This window comes from Protomyctophum bolini (assembly GCF_963924005.1).
Source record: "Protomyctophum bolini genome assembly, chromosome: 19".
Taxonomy (NCBI): domain Eukaryota; kingdom Metazoa; phylum Chordata; class Actinopteri; order Myctophiformes; family Myctophidae; genus Protomyctophum; species Protomyctophum bolini.
In genome coordinates, this window is record NC_137880.1 from 36,311,429 (window position 1) to 36,336,049 (window position 24,621).

The window sequence follows — 24,621 nt, forward strand, 5'->3', positions numbered from 1 at the left end:
CCAACTTAGTGGGAGACAAGTGTTCGCATCCCGGGGTGTCACCATTGCAATCACCTTTCTCTATCAGAAAAAGACCTAAACATTAACATTATGGGCTCCATTTTCGTCACCACTAAACCCCTTATCCCTAAACTTCTTTGCCTAGCTAAACATTTTTGAATAGTTCAACCAGCCAATCTACATTGACACGTTGTGAGCCTGTAGACTGGCCATTTTAACTATTCAAAAATGTTTTGCAAAATAGTTAAAAAAAAATATGAAAAAGCGTTGACGAAAATGGAGCCCATACTATGTCTGCCTGATCATCTTATACTCCATGCCACAGCAAAGTGGGGTATTTCCCAAATTAGGCAGACTATTTATTACAGCTTGCTGCCACAAGAGGGCAGTCTTTGTAGTGAATTTTAGATAATATAATATAATATTATGAGAGGAACTGACTTGTGTGTGTGTGCTTATCTTCCCTCTAGAGTTATGATTTAGGATTTGGAACAGAAAAAAGCTAGGCTGCAGCTAATTAGAACACGGCTCATAAGCAAAGATATGGATGGACAGACATGCCATTTGGAACGGTCTCTCTCGCTGTGATAACTGTGATTACGTTGCTCGTTCAACCTACAGTATATCTTCATGTGCTTCTCTAAAATATGTGTAATGTTTTGTCCCTTTGGTTCTGATTGGTTAAGGACATAGTAAACAGTATTAATAATAGATTTCTCAACGACCTTTAGACGTAAAGGAATGGCAGTTCAGTTCATGTTGGGATGTGCAAAGACCCGGCACATAATCTGGGGACTCTCCTCCTCCATCATTCCCATCAGGCTTTGCAACGGTGCCATTATTACATCATGCCTTGATTTATACTCCGTCGTACGACAGTGTTGTTTTTGGCAGCAAATCTCTATTTTAGTCGACTACTACTGTACGTCATCTACAGTTGAAAGATGTGTTTTGGCGGGCCTTGATGCCGTCGTAATGACTGATTTTACACTTGCTGTCTGAAAATAGCCCGATCGCGCTGTGAGCTTGTAGATCTGCTATTTTCAGCATGCAACATGCAAGTGTAAAATTACTTATACTGAATCTCTTGTCCACTATATATTCCCCTCCTAACATTTTAGTCTTTAGTTTTTATTTGTTGACAAAATCGACAGTATATATTTAGTCATAGTTTTAGTCATCGTGGCTTAGTTTTAATTTAGTTTTTGTCAGTGAAAACAACACTGTTGTGCACTGAAAATAGCAGATCTACAAGCATACAGCTTGTATAGCGTGGCTATTTTTTGCCCATGCGACATCATCGTACGACGAACAATCAACCGGGGGCTTTCACAGGGACATAAAATATGCCCTTAATTCACAAGTATTCACAGGTTGAATCACCAAATACAGTAATAATGTGTTAAACACATTTCATAATGAACACATTCATACATTATCTACACACTCATACGGAAAAACCCTCCTCTATGAATTCAGAAGGGTTTTTTTTATATTTAGACTTTTTGTACTTATTATGTCACATAAAGATACGATTCGTTTATTTTTTAACTCTGTACTGCATGTTTTTTTTTTGCCAAAAATAAATAATGACTGTATTATTATGTTCATACTGAGTTTGAGTCTGGGGGTAAAGACGGCCTTCATGGCGGCCCACACAGCACCGCTCCTGCAGGGGAAACAACGGGACGGTCGCGGGAACGAGAGGAACCGAGCGAGGTTATACCAAATGGGACGAGATCGTACTCCAGGTTGAGAGAAAGAGAAGATGAGGTGCGTTGCTTTTTCGGGGGTACTTTTTTGGGGAAGTAGTGACATGAGAGCCATGGATGGAAGTAGACTTCTAATTCCTTTTCCTTCAGAGAGAGGACTCGTACTGCAGCAGTTCGTACAGGAGCGGTCCGTCTCTATACCTGATGCCCACGGCGTTGGGGCTTATGTACTGCAGCACGTTTATGGTCCGCCGCAGGCGCCGGTCCACAAAGTGCGCGTCCCAGGCGGGGTAGCGCTTCCTGGGCATGTCTATCTTGATCAGCGGGCCCTCGGGCTTGATGGGCCGTCCGGCTGCGTCCACGGGCTCCGTGGACCGCACCTGGAACACGGGCAGGCAGCTGTCCGCCGCCGCCTCGTCGGACTCCGCGTACTCCCCCGCCGAGGCCCGCGTGGGCGTGTGGGCCTGCCGAGGGCCCGGCGTGGCCGGCGCCGCCATGGGCTCGGCCTCGGGGGGCAGCGGGAGCCCCCACAGGAGCTCGGCGCAGCAGGAGCTGGCCAGCACCCTCAGGCGGGGCACGCCCATGGGGTGCAGCACGCCGTAGTAGAGCACCATGCAGGCCACGCCCGAGGCGAAGCACAGGAAGACGCCGCACAGCGCCGAGGAGGCGTAGGCGTCGGTGGTGGCCGGGTCGCGGTACGCGTACCACAGGGAGCTGAGCACGGCGTTCTCCAGCAGCACCACCGTGTAGTAGGCCACCATCCGGTAGCGGGTCCGCCCCTCGCGCACGTTGAACCAGCAGAAGACGTAGACCACGCCCACCACCATGTTGAAGAGCACCTCCTCCCACTTGGACATGCAGAAGTCCGTGCCGCCGTGGATCACCCAGAAGGCCATGGCGCACCAGTGGAGCACCACGAAGATGCCGAAGTAGATGTGGAACACGGAGGCGAAGAGGGCGAAGGAGAGCACCCGCGAGGAGATGGTGAAGAGGCGCCAGAACAGGTGCACCAGGGCGCCCCGGTAGCTCATGCTCTTCTTGTCGTCGCGGGAGTCGCGCAGGAGCTTGTGGTAGGAGGCGAGCACCCACGCCAGGGACAGGAGGGAGGCCATGGCCGACACACCTAGAGACCAGAGAGAGAGAGGAAAACAAATGCTACATTTATACTCCGTCGCACGACAGTGTCGCTTGCCAACCAGTACTGAGGTAACAGAGAATAATATTTATAATAATACAAAAAGAAAAAAGGATCTTATATTGAAGTCCACCGGACTCCTCATTCAAATGTGCACTTGCAGTTTGGGCAACTCCAAAGCAAACTCCACTTGCCCCAACATTTTATTTACCTGCTATAGTGTCGACCCCTTACACCCCTGTGTCGGATCGCTGGTTAGACTGGCATATTTGCCGATACCGATATGAAACGATATGAACCGATATGACCAAATAAGGGCCGATACCGATACGGTATGTATGACATCAGGCCCAAATGGGTCAGGTTAGGGAACCTCTTACACTGCAGTCGGTCGGCCCTGTTGCTCTGGATCATGATGCAGAGCTGCAGCACCAGCTGAGGAGCGCTCTCCAGGAAGGTCTCCAGTAACCGCAGCATGTTCACGTCAGCGTACTCGTACATCATGGCCCAGTAGAAGCGACGCTGGTTCTCCTTCTGCCGATGGCTCTGTATGCCAAGGTACATGGTTCTGATGTATCTGAGCAGAGAGAAAGACAGACAAGACACGTGGGTTAGGGTCTGTATGCCAAGGTACATGGTTCTGATGTATCTGAGCAGAGAGAAAGACAGACAGACACGTGGGTTAGGGTCTGTATGCCAAGGTACATGGTTCTGATGTATCTGAGCAGAGAGAAAGACAGACAGACACGTGGGTTAGGCTCTGTATGCCAAGGTTCATGGTTCTGATGTATCTGAGCAGAGAGACAGACAGACAGACAGACACGTGGGTTAGGGTCTGTATGCCAAGGTTCATGGTTCTGATGTATCTGAGCAGAGAGACAGACAGACAGACACGTGGGTTAGGCTCTGTATGCCAAGGTTCATGGTTCTGATGTATCTGAGCAGAGAGACAGACAGACAGACACGTGGGTTAGGGTCTGTATGCCAAGGTACATGGTTCTGATGTATCTGAGCAGAGAGAAAGACAGACACGTGGGTTAGGGTCTGTATGCCAAGGTACATGGTTCTGATGTATCTGAGCAGAGAGACAGACAGACACGTGGGTTAGGGTCTGTATGCCAAGGTACATGGTTCTGATGTATCTGAGCAGAGAGACAGACAGACAGACACGTGGGTTAGGGTCTGTATGCCAAGGTACATGGTTCTGATGTATCTGAGCAGAGAGAAAGACAGACAGACACGTGGGTTAGGGTCTGTATGCCAAGGTACAGGGTTCTGATGTATCTGAGCAGAGAGACAGACAGACAGACAGACACGTGGGTTAGGGTCTGTATGCCAAGGTACATGGTTCTGATGTATCTGAACAGAGACAAAGACAGACACGTGGGTTAGGCTCTGTATGCCAAGGTACATGGTTCTGATGTATCTGAGCAGAGACAAAGACAGACACGTGGGTTAGGGTTACTTTAATAGACACGTTGGGATCAGTGTGTTGATTTTCGTTTCGGACTAAAACTAAGATGAAAAATGTTCGTCGACTACCTTTTTTCACTGATGAAAACTAAATGGAAACTAAACGAAAACTAAGCCATGGTGACTGAAACTAAGACTAAATACTGTATACTGACAACTTTGTCAACAAATAAAAACTAGACTAAAATGTTAGGAAGGGACTAGTGGACAAAACTATAAGTCAATTTACACTTTGAATGAATGCTGAAAATAGGTGATATACAAGCTTGTAGATCGGCTATTTTCAGCAAGTGTAAAATCAGTCACTGTCTGCCACGATACTTGGAGGTTTTCCGTACCAACCTTAGTTACTTTGTGCCTATGATAACTGTTGTCTGCCTTTTTAATATATGTACTGTATTTCCTGAATTCAAAAGCCACTTGTCATTATGGTTCATTGTCCTTGTCATATCTTTGTATATTCAATCTTTTTATATGTTATTGTTGTATAATGTCTGTTTGTCTTAAAAAAAACCCCCAATAAATATACTTTATAAAAATAAAATAAAAAAATCAGTCATTATGACGGCATCAAGGCCCGCCAAAACACATTTTAGTCGACTAAATTAACTGTAGATTTAGTCGACTAAAATCTTATGATATCTCTTCAACTAAAACGAGACTATCACTAAAACATTCCAGGTGACTAAAATGTGACTAAAACTAAATGAAGTTTCATTCCAAAGACTGACTAGACTAAAATAGAAAGTTGCTGCCAAAAACAACACCAGGATCACAGCTCTGTTCTCATAATAATCCGTTCTCATAATCCAGTGGCATAATACAAGTTCGAACCCGGGCTCCCCCAGAGTTGGTGTCGAAGTGTCCTTGAGCAAGACACTGAACCCCTAACTGCTCCTGATGTGCTGGTTGGTGCCTTGCATGGTTTCCTCCACCATTGGTGTATGAATGTGTGTCAGTGTGTGTAATGGGTGAATGTAATTTGCACAATCTATGTAAAGCGCCTTGGATAAAGGCACTAATGCACCATTTACCATTTTATAATGGGGCATGCCGGTGCAGTTTTCAGGGAATGATGGTACATTTTATGAGCGGAAGGAAGGGGAACAGAGAGTGGAGTGGTCTGTGTGACATCATCAACATTCAAACTGAAAGGTTTCCTGTTCTGTTCTGTTCGTTAGGTGGACACAATAATACGTTGTTCAGCACACCAGCTGTGTGTAATTACAATTTCAAAACACTAGAGGGCATTCTTATCCTCAGTGTTGCATTCTCTAGTCTAGACTCTAGACTACACTACAGCGTGGAATTGTGGACAGCATCTTATTCAAAGACAACAGGAATATTTTAAGACAATTAAGTTTTGTTTCTGAAAAAAATGTTGTCAAATGGTGGTCCGTGGCTTAAATGCAGAGTAAATAATGGACCTTAATTGACAGGATTGAAAGGAATGTAGACACTCCCCTGAACAGCAAACAGGCTTCAAGCCTCTTTAAAATCCTCCGTAGCCACGCCCCCTTCCCCTTTCCCCCTCCACAGTCCACACACCTGCTGCAAACAGACAGAGCTCCCTAGCAAAAAGAAGAGTGAAATAAACAACTTATAATGTAACTTTACACCTCATGGAAGTTGAGTGGAGTAGTCTGGGTTGTTAGGAAGCTAAAAAGTGTGTGACAGTTTGAAAGAGAAGTTCTGTTAATTCAACTTCATAACAAACTGCTTGGTCGATTTGTTTGTTTTTATTCTGCAGGTGAGTTAGCTACCTAATATGCTAAAGCACACCTGCATTAACCCATTTAGAGACCAGAGACCAGATTCTACAAATGTCTTCTAAATCATGACAGTTCTCTGATAAACCCACGTTTCTATTTCAGTGGTTCTCAAACATTTTGGCTTCTGTGGCCCGGCCCCTAATACATGGAATGACCTACAAACGACATTGAAACCGACCACATTGGGACCCATGACTGCCTTGAGTCGTTTTAAAACCTTGGTGAGAATACAGACCCCCACAATATGTAACTGTTTTTAGATTGTTTTGAAATTTGTCTTAGCTTTTTATTTGTAAACATATGCAATTCACATGTATATCTTTGTTTTTCTTTTCCTGATCTTCTTATGTATTGTGATGTGATATTGTATTACTCGACGACACTGACAATGAGTTTGATTACTCAGTGTAATTTCGAGAATAAACTAAACTTGAATGTAAAGGACCCCCAAAAATATAGCCGCAATTTGTAACTCTAGATTTATTTTTATAATGGGATGAATCTAGAGTTGCAAGACCCTCCATTGACTCCCCACTCATCCAATTTGCGTTTGCGATCTGCTTAAACAATGTTAAACTCACCAACATTGCAGCTCTAGGCCAAGCTTGAATTATCCTCTTTCAATCTGCCAAGCCTTTGTTTCATAAAAATCCACCGTAGACATGTTATGACTGAGCTATACTTTCTGTCAAGAAATTCTGTGCAGGTGATTCTTTTTCTGTGATTCTTTTTCTCAAGTGTTGGAGTTGAAGTCACTGAACGGCCCTGCCGGTGTTGTACACCTGTTTTGAATTTGTACATACCGGTAATGCAGGAGGCAGCAGCGCGAGTGCTTCCAAACTACAACACTTAGAAAAATAATCACCTTTTTTGCCAGCGGCTGGCTTTAGCCAGGCTAGTCTTGCAGGTCACCTCACTTTCTTTCTTCCTGCTTTTCTTACTTATACTCAGGTTTGGTTTGTTTATTTAGCATATAATACAAATAAATGACAATAACATATAAAAGAAACAAAAATATAATGCAAGGAAAGGAAGAAGCCTATAGGCTTATATGGAATCCTTTCCTAAAGGAAGAGGTTATTGGTTTAAAAGATTAACTGTTCATTAAGAACAGTACATAAATCTAGAAGTTGTCAAAGGGGGGCAGCTGTGCAGTAAAGAAAATAAAAACACAGACTGCACAGAAAGACTGCACTCAAAGCTCATGGTCTCTCTCTCTCTCTCTCTCTCTCTCTCTCTCTCTCTCTCTCTCTCTCTCACTATGAAGATGACTGGAGACGCCACTGGAGGGCTCATCATGACCTAGAGAGAGTTTGACCCTGGCATCAGAAGTCTTCTGAGAAGACCCTGTCAAGTAGAAGACGGCTCAAGGTACGAACTTTGGCTTATTTGCTGCTGCGCTGCTTGTGTTGTGTGCTGTGTGTATACTAGCGTGATTCAAGCTCTGGAATTTAATGCTGATTTGAATCTACAGTTTGTATGTTTTGTTGTATCTGCCGTTGAAGGTATACGTAAACTACGTATTTGAGTTGTAGGCCTAACGGGGAACAGTATGTGTATGTGGCTCTTGATCATCACTATACCCTTTCGGATCGACCTAGAGGTTTTGGGCTTTGACACAATAGCCAAAAATGTCAATTGAAGAGCGATAAACAGTAGGTTGTGTAGTGTCTTGTGTTGTGGTTGCTGAGGTTCGTTGTGCGTTATTGTGGCAGGGTGGCTGTATTTGGTTCATGGTGGCATGGTGGCAAATAATGTTTTGAAAACTAAATGAATCTTGGATCTCCCATTTGGTCCAGGGAAAAACACTTAAATAGTTGAGCCTGTATCCAACAAAGACGTTGTGCCTTTGAAAACTATAGGTTGTTTTGTCCAGCTCATGAATGTAGCCTGTGATTAGTGAGTAACGGGCAAGGGGGGAGACGGGGGGGGGGGGGGAGGAGAGGAGGGGGGGGGGGGGGGACAGGGACGGATTAAGCCCCACAAGGGCCCCTGGGCCGGTAATGTTTTGCAGGGCCCCCATAGTGTGCACGTGCGTGCAACATTTCTATCATCTTTTTGACCTAAATTTAACAATCTATGGCCAAAGAAGGTCCCCAGGAGCCCTTTTCAGGGCGTCAAACCTAGTACTGCACGGTCCAATTTCCCCAAAGGTTCCAGATTGGGCAAAAAAACTAACACATTCTTCTAGCCTACACTCACACAATGTCAACTACAATCACTACCTCATGCACACACAGCACACATGTTCCCTGGATACAAACCAAGTATCAACTTTGCTGCCACAGCTCCAAAAGTATTGTTTGTTTGTGTGTGTGTGTGTGTGTGTGTGTGTGTGTGTGTGTGTGTGTGTGTGTGTGTGTGTGTGTGTGTGTGTGTGTGTGTACAGGCTCCCATGTATAGAGAACAGATTTGGCGTAGAACAAAAGGAGACAACAAAGCATAGATCTCATCTCTGAGGAACAACAAAGTGAATTGGGGGTTGTTAAAAGAGGCGACTAATTGAAGTCCAGTCACAATCAAAGCTGTGATACAGTTTTTTTTTGGGGAGGGCATGATATTCAGGCTCATTCTGTGTTGCGGAAACTGTAATCGGTAATGTGCACCTCACTGCTGTGATATCATGGCCAATTGAGATCATTATCATCTTTCAGTTTGTGTGTGTTGTGTCATGTATCGCAAGTGCAGCTGCCATTTTGCCGTGTGAAAACAATGGGAAAAGAGAGACAACTTTGGACTGGAAAAAAAGCTTCAGGACATGATGAGAGCATCTCAGAAAGTACATTTGTAAAATTCACACTGGAAGGCCAATAAATGAAAGGAATGGGTGCAGTAACGTCACATAAACAAAGCAGGACTTTCATCCTTTGCTGTCACTAAATATTAGTTCCTTCTTTTACTTTTATGTTAACTCGTTTAGACCTGAGGACGATTCTACCAAATGCCTTCCTGACCGTTTTCTGAAAAACCCAGGTTTCTATGTCCGTACTGGTGTTCAACCTTTTTCATGTCAAGGACCCCCAAAAATATATATATGTAATTGGTCGCCGACCCCCCCATCTGAAAATACGTTGTTCCAGGGACCTCGCAGAAGCAAAGATTTGAGTTAAAAATGTTTGCTCTGAAAGAATATATATCCAAAATGTTTGCGACAGATTTTCACGATAAAAAAAAAAAAAAAAAAGCAGATCTACAAGCTCGTAGTGCGGCACTCGGTGCCGCGCTAGATCTGCTATTGCTTGTAGATCTACTATTTTTCAATAGCTATAAAGAAACCCCAAAAGGGGTTCTTTTCTTCCCGTCCAGAATGGGTTAACTCAACTCTGGCCCATGGATGGAGAAAGCAATCAGTGAAATGTTCCTGCTGTAGTTGTGGTGGTTTATAGTTCCCAGGCCGTGACGGACAGTGAGTTCAGACATTGCATGGTTAGTAGTATAGTAGGCTATACAGTAGCCTCAGGGCCTGTCTGTCTGGCTGCCTGGCCTGGCTGGCTGGCTGGCTGGCTGGGCTGCCAGAGAGTGGCCAAATAAATCTAACCACTGGATGCGAGGAGGCGAGGGGCAGCCAAGCGCAGACATTAGTGTAACAAGGGCAGAAATAGCCAACACACAGTACAGCAAGCAAGCAGCCCTCACCCCAAAAAACAACCGGAAGGGCCAAATTTAGTCCATAACCCATTCTGAACGGGAACCCCTTTTGGTGTTTTAAGCATTATGTTATACTTTAGACCTACAAGCTCGTAGCGCAGCACTCGGTGCCGCGTTACAAGCTTGTATGATCTGCTATTTTTGAAAAATCATGAAAATGTGGTGCAAATCTTTTAATATATATTCTTTCAGAGCCAACGTTTTTAACTCAAATCTTTGCTTCTGGGGGGGAAACATATTTTCAGATGGGGGGGGGGGTCGGCGGCCAATTACATATAATGTTTGGGGTCCTTGACATGTAACAGTTTGAGAACCACTGACAAAGAATCATAGCTTTTTCAGAACACTGTCATGATTTTATAAGACATTTTGTAGAATCTGGTCAGTCCTAAATGGGTTAATAGTTTGACATTAATTCATCATTGCAGCTTTACAAACCAAACCATGCAGGCGTGTATTTTTGGCATAGTTCTTGGGATGCATGAAGCTTTTTGTTTTGAGTGGAACAGAAAAAGACTCACTGCTTTATAGCTTGAGAATTACATGTAGGTTGCATTTGCATGCAGTGTTGCTATGATGACTAAAACTAAGACTAAATATACTGTCGATTTTGTCAACAAATTAAAACTAGACTATAATGTTAGGAAGGGACTATAATGGACAAGAGATCCAGTATAAGTAAAAGATACAAGTCCTTTTACACTTGGTTGCATGCTGAAAATAGCAGATCTACAAGTACATCTGGATCTTGTAGATCGGCTATTTATTTTATTTTATTTTATTAGATGCAATTGTGTACAATAGCCAAGTAATACATAGTAAATACATATCCATTGGCCAATCAAATGGTTCACTGCAGCTCAACAGTCAGTGTGAGGGGTGGTCAGGAGATGTCTGTGAGCTCTGCGTTTAAAGGCTTGAAGGCCGTTGTCTGTGATGGAGTCCACTACATGTTCTGGTAGGCTGTTCCACACCTGAACAGCAGTGTGGAGAAAAGTTCTGTCCAATGTCCGTGTTTTGGAGCCTGGGGGGTCGAGAGCATGTTCTGGTGTGGCTGTGCATCGGCGGGTGTTTCGCCGTCTGGTGTAAGGTGGAGGGAAGGTTGGATTTACAGCAAGCCATTACGACGGCATCAAGGCCCGCCAAAACACATTTTGTTCGACTAAATCACCATGAGGCACCTTGGCTGGTGATCCAGCATGACAGTGTGTCGCGGGTTCGAGTCCCGATCCCAATGAACCTTTCTGTGTGTCCTCCCCCCCCCCCCCCCCCTTATTACTTACTATCAATAAAAGGCAAAAAAAAAAGCCCAACAAATATCTAAACCCATTTAGACCTGACTTCGGAATTTTGAAAATGTCTTATTTTCTGAAATACCTATGTTTCTATATCAGTGGTGCTCTATATTTCATGTCAAGGACCCCCAGAAACTATATGTAATTGGCCGCTGACCACCATCTGAAAATATATGTTGTTCCAGGGACCCCCTCAGAAGCAAAGATTTGAGTTAAAAACGTTCGCTCTGAAAGAATATAATATTCAAAGATTTACGCCACATTTTCAAGATTTTTCTAAAATAGCAGATCTACAAGCTCATAGCGGCACAGCCGCACTATGAGCTTGTAGATCTGCTTTTTTTTCAATAGCTAGAGTATGACATAATGCTATAAATTGGTCATTGTGGAAAACTGTATTACCATAAAATACATAGAAAAGGCCTCTAAACTCCCACCTTTCAGAGCGAACGTTTTTAACTCTCATATTTGCTTCTGGGGGGATATCGAATATGTGAGTATGAATGAACATGAAAACGGGAAGAACTGACACAAGTTTTTTGGGTGGATCAGTATCTTTTTGGGCTTTGATAGGCGTTACCGTTAGCGTGTCACTCAGTCTGAATTTTCATTTCGTTTCACTTATTTTAGTAGTTATTCGTTTCACTTATTTTAGTCGTTTTTTCGGGTGGATCAGTATCTTTTTTGGGCTTTGAGAGGCGTTACCTGTTAGCCTGTCACTCAGTCTGAATTTTCATTTCGTTTCACTTATTTTAGTAGTTATTCATTTCACTTATTTTAGTCGTTTTTTGGGTGGATCAGTATCTTTTTGGGCTTTGAGAGGCATTACCGTTAGCCTGACACTCAGTCTTCATTTTCATTTCGTTTCACTTATTGTCTTAATGGGCGTGGCTAGCGATTCAGGGCTGGAGCCAGCAGCCAGGCTACGTTGCCGTCATATTTATTTTCTTCTTTCTTTTTTACATAATGGGTAGTTAAACAACTAGTCGACTAGCAAAAATGACTAGAAGTACTGACGTCTTAACTGCTCTGTGTCGCCTCTGTGAGAAGAACATAGAAGGGATTTCATCCCTACTTTGGGATGCCTAACTGTACGTCTCTACATTGCTCCATTCCACCTCTAAAAAAGAAATCACAGACTCTCCTGTACTGACCGCCATGAAGCAAATGTCTGCAGCACACACATTGCTTCTGTGTGTCTTGCGACAGGTCGCGGACGACATGGGATGGCGCGCGTGCGTGTGTGTAATTGTGTATGTGGTGTTATATATATATATTCGAACGGGTATAAGGACTAGTTTGTAGAAACACAGGATTTACTGTACCCGTGTCAATAGCCATAGAAACTGAAGAGAGAGAGTGAGACTGTGTGTGTGTGTGTGTGTGTGCGCGCGTGTGTAGTAATCCGTAGTCTTGGAAAGACACTTGAAATGCATGCTGTAAAATAGTCTAAGAGAAACAGAGAAAGCACGTCTACAGGCAATAGACTGAAAAAAAAAAACCCCAGACAATGTGTTGTCAATAGTCTTAGAAACGCAGGAAATGTATGCGCAGTCAATAGGCTTAGAAACACAGGGGGATTTGTGTGACCGTCAATTGTCTCAGAAAAAACACACAGTAAGAATCCATGTGCCGTCAATACTGTAGTCTCCAAAAACACAGTAAATCCATGTGCTGTCAATAAGCTTACAGTAATTGTCGATATAGTCACATACTGTAAATGTATACTGCATGTGTTGTCAATAGTCTTAAAAATGCAGGCAACGGTGCAGGGTTGATGATATATTTTGCGTGGCGTAGATTGTGTGACAAAAAACCCAAATGTTCTGTTGTATTTTTTGGGTACTTGGGGTTTGGTATACTGATGCTATATCATGGATCTTCATTAATAAATAAATACATTTCAGAACTGATGTTCTGGCGTTCCCAAACGGTCGGGGTCTTTACAAAGCTGCAGACATCCACCCCTCCTGTCCTGTCCCGTCCCGCTCCGTAATGTGGTTTGCTCGTTCGTATTCCCCTGGTTTCAGCAAAAGCTTGTACAGTAAAACACTTTGCGTTTCACGGCTGTCAGAAAAATGTGAACTCACTCCATCACCTTCTGACGCTGCACGCACGCACGCACACACGCACGCGCACACACACACACACACACACACACACACACACACACACACACACACACACACACACACACACACGGCTGGCTGTTTGCCTCTTTCACACGCACGGTCTCATGCCTTCACACACACCCTGTGAATGTGTTAACACTCACTAAAAGAGTGATATTTCTGATGTACTGCAATAGTAACACACAAATCTCCCTAAATACACACACACACACACACACACACACACACACACACACACACACACACCTATACTTAAACGCACACACGCACACGTTTGCATTATACTATACTGTACGTGTGAGGACATTGATTTTATGCACATCATATTTATATATACATCTGCAGATCTGTGTTTGTGTCGCGCAAACACATAAAACGACAACTCCCGACAGTTTGACATGCATTAGATGCATATTAGTCTACAAGACCCCCCCCCTCCCCCCCCCCCCCCCCCCCCCCCCATGCAATGGCATTTCTACCTTTGGGATCCTAATTTATATTGTATATGAATGAATGAATATGAATGAATGAATGAAATATTTATTTTCGTGTGATGCCACTTTGGCCCATATAATCCATATGGGATTATATGACACATTTCACAGAATACACTGAATACAACTGACACTATACAGTCCTTCCTGTTCATACATATTTGTACATTATTTGAACAAACAAAAATAAGAAAACAAAACGAAAATAATCATAAGGCCATTTTACATCCTCCTCATTGACCAGGCCTTCTCAAGGAACGAGGCAAATGAAAAAGTGTACTTTTGAAACAGGCGCTTCAGTCTTATTAAAAAGTCTCTCCCTTAATGGAGTTGTAGAATGGACAATAAAACAACAAAATTCATTTCATTTTCGATTTGCTTTAGATCACACAGACTACATAGTCTATCAATGTTAATTTAACTCTTGAGTGTACAAATGGAACCAAATGGACCCAACGGGTCCAACGCGGACCCCATAATATATACTGGCTTTCCTCCCTATACTGTACAGACACATGCTTCTCTCCCTCTCCTCCTCCACCTCTCAGTCCACATACTGTACGTCGTACGGTGCACTCCTTTATGCTTCTTAGCTCCATAGCGCCGCCGCTGCACGGCTCCTCATGAATTATTTGTGGCGAGATCATAGCGATCGCTCACGGCTCGTTAAGCAATGTATGCACGGCCTAACAGCTCCACGCTGAACACAGGGTCGTGTTCCGAGCCTGGCTGTTTGCCTCGCTTTCACATGCGCACACACACACACACACGCACGCACGCACACACGCACTCACGCCTACACGAGTGTAGACAAACACAAACACAATGTACAGCCACACACATGTGCACGGACGGACACATATTCATGTACAGATCAACGTAATTACATATGAGAGAGAGAGAGAGAGACGAGCCTTCATTTAACCCATTTTGGACCTAATAGTTTTCTGAAAAAGCTATGTTTCTATGTCAGTCATTCTTCGCTTTTCAAAAATAGCAGACTTACAAGCTCGTAGCGCGCCACTCGGTGGCGCGCTAAGAGCTTGTAGATGTGCTATTTTTCAATAGCTAAATTACATAATGCTAACACCAAAAGGGGTTCCCACCCAAAATGGGTTAATAGCCAAACAATGGGTGGTGATTGGCCTTGAGCCAACATGGAGATCACAGGCTGTTATTACATGCAGTCAGTGTACTGTACAGTACAGTACAGTACAGTACAGTACACTGAGGCCGAGACTTCATGAGGGCTAAGTGTGCTGTGCTGTGATTGTGAAATCACAGTGATTGCATGGCCAAGCCAAGTGAATCAAATCATTCGCTACATAACAAGCTTGTGGTGGTGGTGGTGGTGGTATACAGTAAGTTATACAGTAAGTCAGCCAGTAATACCGAAATAATACAGACTATTGAGTGTAGGCTGTTGTTATTACGCACGCACGTCGTATTAGGCACACACCAGTGTTGTTTTCGTCGACTAAAACTAAGACGAAAAATGTTCGTCGACTACCTTTTCCACTGAAGAAAACTTAAATGGAAACTAAATTAAAACTATGCTATGTTGACTAAGACTAAATATACTGACAATTCGGTCAACAAATAAAAACTAGACTAAAATGTTAGGAAGGGACTATAGTGGACAAGAGATCCAGTATAAGTCATTTTACAATTGGTTTGCATGCTGAAAATAGCCGATCACAAGCTTGTAGATCGGCTATTTTCACGGCAACAAGGCCCGCAAAAATACATTTTAGTCGACTAAATCACCTGTAGATTTAGTCGACTAAAATCTTATGACATTCAGTCGACTAAAACTAGACTAACACTAATACATTCCAGGTGACTAAAATGTGACTAAGACTAAGTGAAAACTATTCAGGAGACTATGACTAAAACTAAAATAGAAATGTGCTGCCAAAAACAACACTGGCACACGCAGCTTTTGAAAACATTGAACGGCACCTTATAACATCTCATCCAGAGCTGATTTCGTTGACTAAAGACCAAGACCAAGACTAAAATCTCATGATATTTAGTCGACTATATTACTACATTTTCTGCCTAAAACAACACTGATTGCACCTGCTGCTACTGTTAACCTCACCTTATTGCTGCCCATATCTGACCCATTCTGACCTGAGATCAGATTCATATACGAGGTTTCCACTGGACACACACTGGTCTGATGAACCCATTCTGACCTGAGATCAGATTCTAAAAATGTCAGTCGTTCTTCGATTTTTCAAAAAATAGCAGACCTACAAGCTCGTAGCGCGCCACTCGGTGGCGCGCTACGAGCTTGTAGATCTGCTATTTTTCAATAGCTAAAGCATAACATGATGCTAACACCAACATGGGTTCCCGTTCAGAATGGGTTAACATATACACATCTGCATATACTGTATGATGCTGTTTGTCTGACCTCATGTACCATACAGTACTGTATCTGCTACTACATGTGCTACTACGGAGTTGCACCACTCACTTCACACGGGTGTGATTTTTTTTAAATATTACTACTCCAGATTTTGTCCAAACATCCCGCAAATCGTTACACAGTATCTCTACAGTCATGTGCTCAAGACGGATCTGTCCGATATTCCATAATTATATTGGCTTTCAAAGTTTGCAGGATTGGCCCATTTTGGAAAAAGAATGCCTCAAATCATGAACGCAGCGTGCTCACTCACTCATTCACTCACTCACTCACTCACTCACTCACTCACTCACTCACTCACTCACACACACACACACACACACACACACACACACACACACACACACACACACACACACACGGCACGCACACACATTTCTTCCTCTCACTCCTTGCCCGCTGAGTCATCCTGCCAGCCTAACACTAATTCGATGAGTGGGTGGGGTCGACGGGTTCAGCCATGAGAGAGAGAGAGAGACACACACACACACACACACACACACACACACACACACACACATACACACACACCTGGGGGCCACTATACCTTTAATCTATACTTGTTATAACCAGTAAGACGCGCAAACGCGGGAAGCGAACGCAGCTGAGACCCTGCAGATCATGTCTGTCTGTCTGTCTGTCTGTGTGTCTGTCCCGCTGTTACTGTATATGTGGACCTGGCCCCTTTTGTGCCCATATATGGAGCTGAGTGATTGCTGATGCAACACACTCCATATTTGGATAGCGGGACAGACACACACACAGACAGACAGACAGACATGATCTGCTAGGTCTCATAGTAAGTGCTCACTGCGTTCGCAACAAAAGTATACATCAGGCTTCAGAATGGTGTGGATGTGATGTGGGGATGAGTCATAGCCTTGAGTCAGTCACTCACACTTATAGGAGGCTAGGAGGAAGATGGTAAATAGTGCATTTATAGTATATAGCGCCTTACATAGACTGATCATTACATTCACCCATTCACCCATATGTTTCAATCGTTTTTGTAAAAAATAAACAGTAGTAGTAGTAATATTACATTGCATCGCAGCCTTCCAATCAGCCTTGTCATTTCTTCAGCCTCATCCTGTACATCCACTTACCACTAGTTGGCAGCAGCTAATAATCACTGCAGGTACTCCACCTGTCATGTGACCATAGGCGGCGGGTGCGTTTTACCTTTGGGTAGGCTATAGAATTGCGTTGGGGGGGGGACTCTCGCGGCCGAGCGAAGCGAGGCCGCCGCCGCAGATTTATTTATTTATTTATTTCCCAGATGGTCTAAAAATGAGTTATTTAGCATACTTTTACCAATGAATTAGCCTATACACAGACAACGACTTTTTGACGTCTTTTTCTCAAGTCTCGAGTCAGTCAGTGTAGATTACCCGGCGGTGTTGCTGCTGTGAACCGTGCGGGCATTGGTGCTGCTGAGTTCTCACAGCTTCTTCTTCTGAATTAGGCTACTTTATCTTTGCCTTGAAAAAGACATTTTGCGTTTTGCTGTTTCCCAAAACAAACCAGCGCGCGCTACTCTTTGCTACAAAGCGACTGGAAGGACGAGGTTTACAGACATACCAATAGTAGTCAATCATATGCTGCTTAGGCCAGTTGCTGTATAGTGTATAGCCTATCCGATCAGCGATCACCAGGGGGCAGCGACAACACAAACACACACCCTTCTATAATGCTGCGCACATATATTATATATATTACAAAAAATACCCAGCATAATTTTTGGGAAGGCTAAGCCTTCCCTAGCCTTATGCACCCGCCGCCTATGCATGTGACGTTGACCTGTGTTGTCATTGTTCCCACTTCCCAGTGTGTGCACTCACTGCACTAGCAGCGCTGACAGTTGCGATTGCGTCATTGTATAGCCTATATATGCTGCCTTCCAGTTATACCTCAAAGTAAAACAAATGTTTAATCAAGCAAGCTGCTTTTGTGTATTTTCTACTTGGCTGTGTATATGCTGTTCATGCTTTGAAGTCCGATAATACACAGTTACACACTTGACGGGAAAGAAAGGGTCATTTCACATGCACGGTTTGCGTTGTTTTTATTTATTTTTTCATTCTGAATTCCCATTTCTTTATCGCATCAAATAAGAACTGTGTTTGAAAAATAAACACTCCCGGCACTTTGACTCATATGGATATGAACAATAAACAGTAGTTACATTTTCGCTAGAAACAGACTGTATATCAAATACCTATGAGTGACTGACTTTTGTAAACGATACAGAGACACCTCCCCGACAATATCGCAGACAGTTTGTTTATCGTTAGACCACAATGCTTATATGTGACGATTTTAAGATTACCCAGTGTTATTCTCCGTAGAGAAATTACTTCCACAAACCAAAGGGATGAGCGAGTGACGTCAGGACTTCAGTAGTCTAGCGCCGCAGTCCCGCCCCCTTTCAGAACGACGAGTGGCCCAGGAAATAATTCCCCGTTCATTTTCTCCATAGGCTTTTCAAAAAGTATTTATTTAAAGACGTTTAACGCCGCGTACAAAGCCAACTCGAGTTGTGGAAAATCATGACCACAAACACAATGTTTTGGGCAGATCAAATAATCAGTAAGAAGAAAATAAAGGCAGGGTACAACACCTCTTCTTCTTACTAATTATTTGATCGGCCTAAAACATTTATTGTCGTGATTTGTCGCAACTCGAGTTGGCTTTGTCCGCGGCGTGAACGTCTTTAAATAAATACTTTTTGAAAAGCCTATGGGGAAAATGAACAGGGAATAATTTCCTGAGCCACTCGGACCCCCTGGAACTCCCTGAAGGACCCCTGGGGGTCCCCGGACCCCACTTTGAGAACTAGAGAGTGCTCTAATAGGCCTGTTGATGGTACCATTTACAGAGATAGTTCTCAACTTTCCTCTCCATATGTCTATCTCTCTCTGTCTTTTTGGCTTGTTCTCCTCAGCCTGTCTCAGGCTTGCACGCACGCACGTACACGCACGCACGCGCACGCACGCGCACACACACACACACACACACACACACACACACACACACACACACACACACACACACACACACACACACACACACACACAGGCTTCAAATAAGCACCAACAGGTCAGGATATTAGCTCTTTTCTTCCTCTCTCTCTTCCTACTTGTGTTCTGACAGTTTCTCTCTCTCTCTACCCCATGCACCTTTAATGTCTCTCTATCTTTGTTTTGTAGCTCTCCTGGTTCACAGGCAACTACAAAGGCTCTCTGCCCTTGATTCGAGTCCAATTTTATCACTATTAACAATTCCCTTTTGATCTTTTGAGCTTTGGTCACATGTTCTTTTCCATCATGGCATAAATTAGTATAATTTCAGCCACACCTGAAAAAGATCTTCTAAATCCTAAAAGTTTTTTTGAAAATCCTATGTTTCTATGTCAGTGGTGGTGCTCAACCTTTTTCATGTCAAGGACCCCAGAATCTTCTGTATTTGGCCGTGGACCCCCATCTGAAAATATGTTGTTCCAGGGACCCCCCCCCCCCCCCAGAAGCAAAGATTAAAAATATCCGCTCTAAATCACATGGATGCACCTGGGACGTGTTCTCAGTGACGTATCCTACGGTCATCGGGGTTTGTTGGGCTTCCTCCTCAAGGAAGACACAGGCTGGGGCGCCAACCCATACTGCTCCCGGGTGGCGTGTGTACATTCCGGCTGCCACCCGTCTCTCCGGTGGTCACCAGACTATTCCTGGTGGTCACGTATAGTCTATTCCTATTATATGAGTCACTATAAATAGAACAACTAAAACAAAAATACATCGCATGGATGCACCTGGGACGTATCCTCAGTGATGTATCCTATAAGGTCATCGGGGTTGATTGAAAGAACATATATTCAAAGATTTACGTCACATTTTCACGATTTTTCTAAACTAGCAGATCTACAAGCTCGTAGTGCGGCACTCAGTGCTGCGCTACGAGCTTGTAGATGTGCTATTTTAAGTATGACATAATGCTTAAATGGTTAACAGTTTGGTTTGAGTGGAGGGTGTGTGTTACATAATCTTATTCTGAACATTCTATTCTAGTAATGGGTGAAAATGGAAGGAGAGAAATGTCCTTAACTTTCCAACTTCTTAGGAAGGAACTTCTTAACGGCATCAAACATTTATAATATAAGGCTCCGGTAATGTTGGGCAGTGGCAGGAGGACCATAGGGAGGTTAACTTAGCAGGGGGACCATTGGGAGGTTAACTTAGCATGCAGTTTTCAGCTTTTCATTCATTATACGTATTTTATAGTGCAGAGAGCTTTGCGGTGACAAATTTACTGCACAACACCATGGGCTTTTCTACGTTTTGGGCGGGAACCCCTGATGGTGTTTTAAAGGTAGAGTCAGTGATTTCACTTAATTCAAATATCACTTATTGTTTTGTTTTGTTGTGATAATCCTCTCTACTAAGGAGTTCCTCCCTGTCCCCAGTTAACCCCTGGGGGTCAAAAAACCTTAGGTTTCGTTTTTGTTCTCTATCCTGATTGGATGAAAGCTTGTGTCCCAAGGCAAAAACGAAACCTAAGGGTTTTTGACTGAAATCACTGACACCCCCTTTAAGCATTATGTTATACTTTAGCTATTGGAAAATAGCAGACCTACAAGCTCATACGAGCTTGTAGGTCTGCGTGAAAATGTAGTGCGAATCTTTGAATATATATTCTTTCACAACGAACGTTTTAAACTCATATCTTTGCTTCTGCAGTGAGGGGGTCCCTGGAGAAACATATTAATATAATACATATAATAATACATATTTTCAGATGGGAGTCCACGGCCAAATACAGATCATTCTGGGGGTCCTTGACATGAAAAAGGTTGAGCACCACTGATATAGAAACATGGGTTTTTCAGAAAACTGTCAGCATTTAGAATTTGTATAGAATCGTACGCCGGTCTAAACGGGTTAACCACTTTCAGCCTTGCATCCCTATTTCAGGGACTATTTATTATATAGGCAAAAGTTTTCTTTCAACCGGGTTGATCAAAATCAAAACCGTTCAAAAATAGCGCAACCACAAGTGCACAGTGTGGTTAGTTAACCTGATCCTAAATCAGTTGTCTTTACTTTGGTCCAGCTCTGTTGTATCCTTGATGGACAGACCCGGATCAAAGGAGGCTTTCTAAGATCTGATCTGAGCGCCACAGGTGACTCAAAGCAACCTAGAGATGTTGATCTGAGCGCCAACAGGTGACTCAAAGCAACCTAGAGATGTTGATCTGAGCGCCAACAGGTGACTCAAAGCAACCTAGAGATGTTGATCTGAGCGCCACAGGTGACTCAAAGCAACCTAGAGATGTTGATCTGAGCGCCAACAGGTGACTCAAAGCAACCTAGAGATGTTGATCTGAGCGCCAACAGGTGACTCAAAGCAACCTAGAGATGTTGATCTGAGCGCCAACAGGTGACTCAAAGCAACCTAGAGATGTTGATCTGAGCGCCAACAGGTGACTCAAAGCAACCTAGAGATGTTGATCTGAGCGCCAACAGGTGACTCAAAGCAACCTAGAGATGTTGATCTGAGCGCCAACAGGTGACTCAAAGCAACCTAGAGATGTTGATCTGAGCGCCAACAGGTGACTCAAAGCAACCTAGAGATGTTGATCTGAGCGCCACAGGTGACTCAAAGCAACCTAGAGATGTTGATCTGAGCGCCAACAGGTGACTCAAAGCAACCTAGAGATGTTGATCTGAGCGCCAACAGGTGACTCAAAGCAACCTAGAGATGTTGATCTGAGCGCCAACAGGTGACTCAAAGCAACCTAGAGATGTTGATCTGAGCGCCACAGGTGACTCAAAGCAACCTAGAGATGTTGATCTGAGCGCCAACAGGTGACTCAAAGCAACCTAGAGATGTTGATCTGAGCGCCAACAGGTGACTCAAAGCAACCTAGAGATGTTGATCTGAGCGCCAACAGGTGACTCAAAGCAACCTAGAGACGTTGATCTGAGCGCCAACAGGTGACTCAAAGCAACCTAGAGACGTTGATCTGAGCGCCAACAGGTGACTCAAACACGTCAGCGACCTAGAGATGTTGCGATGTTGCGTGAACATCGACTTGACGCACGGACGCTGATGATGGCGATAGAGAGCGACAAGCCGAGATGCTGCTGGGTCAACTATAGGGATGTCACCGACCGGATTTCTCCTCCTCTCATCCACTTGCATTGCGTGTGCGTGTGTGCGTGTGTGTGCGTGTGCGTGTGCGTGTGTGTGCGTGCATGCGTGCATGCGTGTGTGCGTGCATGCGTGCATGCGTGTGTGTGCATGCGTGCATGCGTGCATGCGTGTGTGCGTGCATGCGTGCATGCGTGCGTGCGTGCGACAGCGACGGCTCCAGGGGGGTTCAGCGGGCAGCTTACCTATAAAACCAGTGAGAAATGTCACTATAAAACCAGTGAAAAATTAATACACAAGCCAAACAAGTGATATGTTGTCATTTACAGAATTAGAGAGATATGCAAATTGGCCCTATAAGCGCTATATATTTCCATGCTTCCACACAGTTCAGCCACAATGCAAACAATCAAGATTTAATCTATTTTCATTTCAGTTGTATTCAGCTCACTGTCTGTACTCACAAAATTGCTTATTTTATTGTGGAGGAATCAAAAATCATCCTCCCCATTGTCATATGTGCACAATGCATGCACACACACACACACACACACACACACACACACACACACACACAGCCCTCTCTCCTCCCTGTCTCCCTCTCCCTCTCTCTCCTGCTCCAGTCGTTTGTCACCATTAGCAACGGTCCTCAGGTACCTTAGCCAATCAGCTGTGGTCATGTGAGGCGAGACGCAAAAATGTGTTTTGTTAAAATCCACCTGACGGTGGCGCTATAACAGGCCAATGTGAAAAGGGTGGGATATATTCCTCAGCCTATAGTAGGAAAGTCCCTGAAAGATTTCACGTAAATTGCACGCTGCGTTCGTGATTTGAGGCTTTTTTGTTCAAAACGGGCCAATCCTGCAAACTTTGAAAGCCAATGTTGGCCAATTAGGATGTAATATGAAATATCGGACAGATCCATCTTGAACACATGACTATAGAGATAGTGTGTAACAATTTGCGGGATTTTTGGACAGAATCTGGAGGAGTAATATAAAATAAAATAAAAAACGTTTTACAAAAGTCGGCCTCCTGGTGGCGTTATAACAGGCCGTTCTGGAAAACTTGGGCAGAGGTTCATCGTTGGCCTCCAGGGAGTGTGCAAAGAATTGGCATCGACCGGGTTAACCCATTCTGACCTGAGATCAGATTCATACGAGGTTTCCACTGGACACACACTGGGTCTGATGAATCCATTCTGACCTGAGATCAGATTAAAAAAAATGTCAGTCGTTCTTCGATTTTTCTAAAATAGCAGACCTACAAGCTCGTAGCGCGCCACTCGGTGGCGCGCTATGAGCTTGTAGATCTGCTATTTTTCAATAGCTAAACCATGACATGATGCTGACACCAAAATGGGTTCCCGGTCAGAATGGGTTAACAGTGCCGGAGATTAGCTGGTAACGGACGGACGGACAGACGGACGGTCGCACACACACACACACACACACACACACACACACACACACACACACACACACACACACACACAAATAGCCGATGTACAAGTAAAGCTTGCATTGCATCACACATCAGTGCAGCCTTGAGATCTTGCAGATCTGGTATGACGCAGCGGCGATGTGCCTGAGAAGACTCGCGGCCCATGGTTTGGGTTTGGCCCACTTCTCCATTCATTGTCGATGGCATTTAATGTCTGTGTTCAGACATCTAATCTACACCAGAGATGCATACCCACCCAAGATCTATACCCACCAAAGAATTATCCCATTGCTGAAAAAAAGAATCACACCCGCGTGAACCGAGTGGTGCAACTCCCCTCTCTCTCTCTCACCACCAGATTGTGTCCCTGCTCAAAGGACTCCTACGTCTTCCTAGGTCCTAGTCCTCCTATAGGTTGCTGCCAGTCGCTGCCAGTTCCCACCTGATGTTGTGTGGGAGTTCAGACTGATCCAGATCGTACTCAATGACCGCTAGCTTGCATAACGTCTTCAGACTAGGACTCAAGTCTAAGATATAAAGGGCTTCTATAGTTCTGCGTCCTCTATTTTCACATTTGTATCCATGTCCTCCAAACAGGACTATATGATCTCCCACCATGCAACAGGACATTGTGAACAAAGAACACATGTACAGGCCATTCTCCTCAACCTGAATCCAGGAGAAGGTCTCTGGATTGAATTTCCATAGATCATTGAAGGTCTGGTGATGGTCGTTGACGCGACCAAATATGTACAGCTCCCCATTGTAGGCAAATGCTGAATGAACATAGCGTAGTTCTGGAAGGAGCTGTGCAGGAGGTGTGTGCTTGAGCCATTGGTTGGTCTCTGTGTCAAACACTCTGATGGTCTTGTTGTGTTCCCGACCAAGCCCGCTGCGCATGTGCCCGCGCCTAAATAGAATTATCTCCGACTT

General features: G+C 44.1%; 1 protein-coding gene across 1 annotated transcript in view; it reads right to left on the reverse strand.

The window, feature by feature from the left end:
- Window positions 1-1,858: 1,858 nt before the first annotated feature.
- Window positions 1,859-24,621, reverse strand: part of xkr6b (XK, Kell blood group complex subunit-related family, member 6b) — a gene marked incomplete at both ends in the record, with an annotated part of 87,695 nt that continues 64,932 nt past the window's right edge. Inside the window, 2 exons of the mRNA XM_080790981.1 lie at window positions 1,859-2,835; window positions 3,228-3,424. Coding sequence (XP_080647107.1) covers window positions 1,859-2,835; window positions 3,228-3,424 — 1,174 coding nt within the window. The remainder of the gene's footprint in view (window positions 2,836-3,227; window positions 3,425-24,621) is intronic.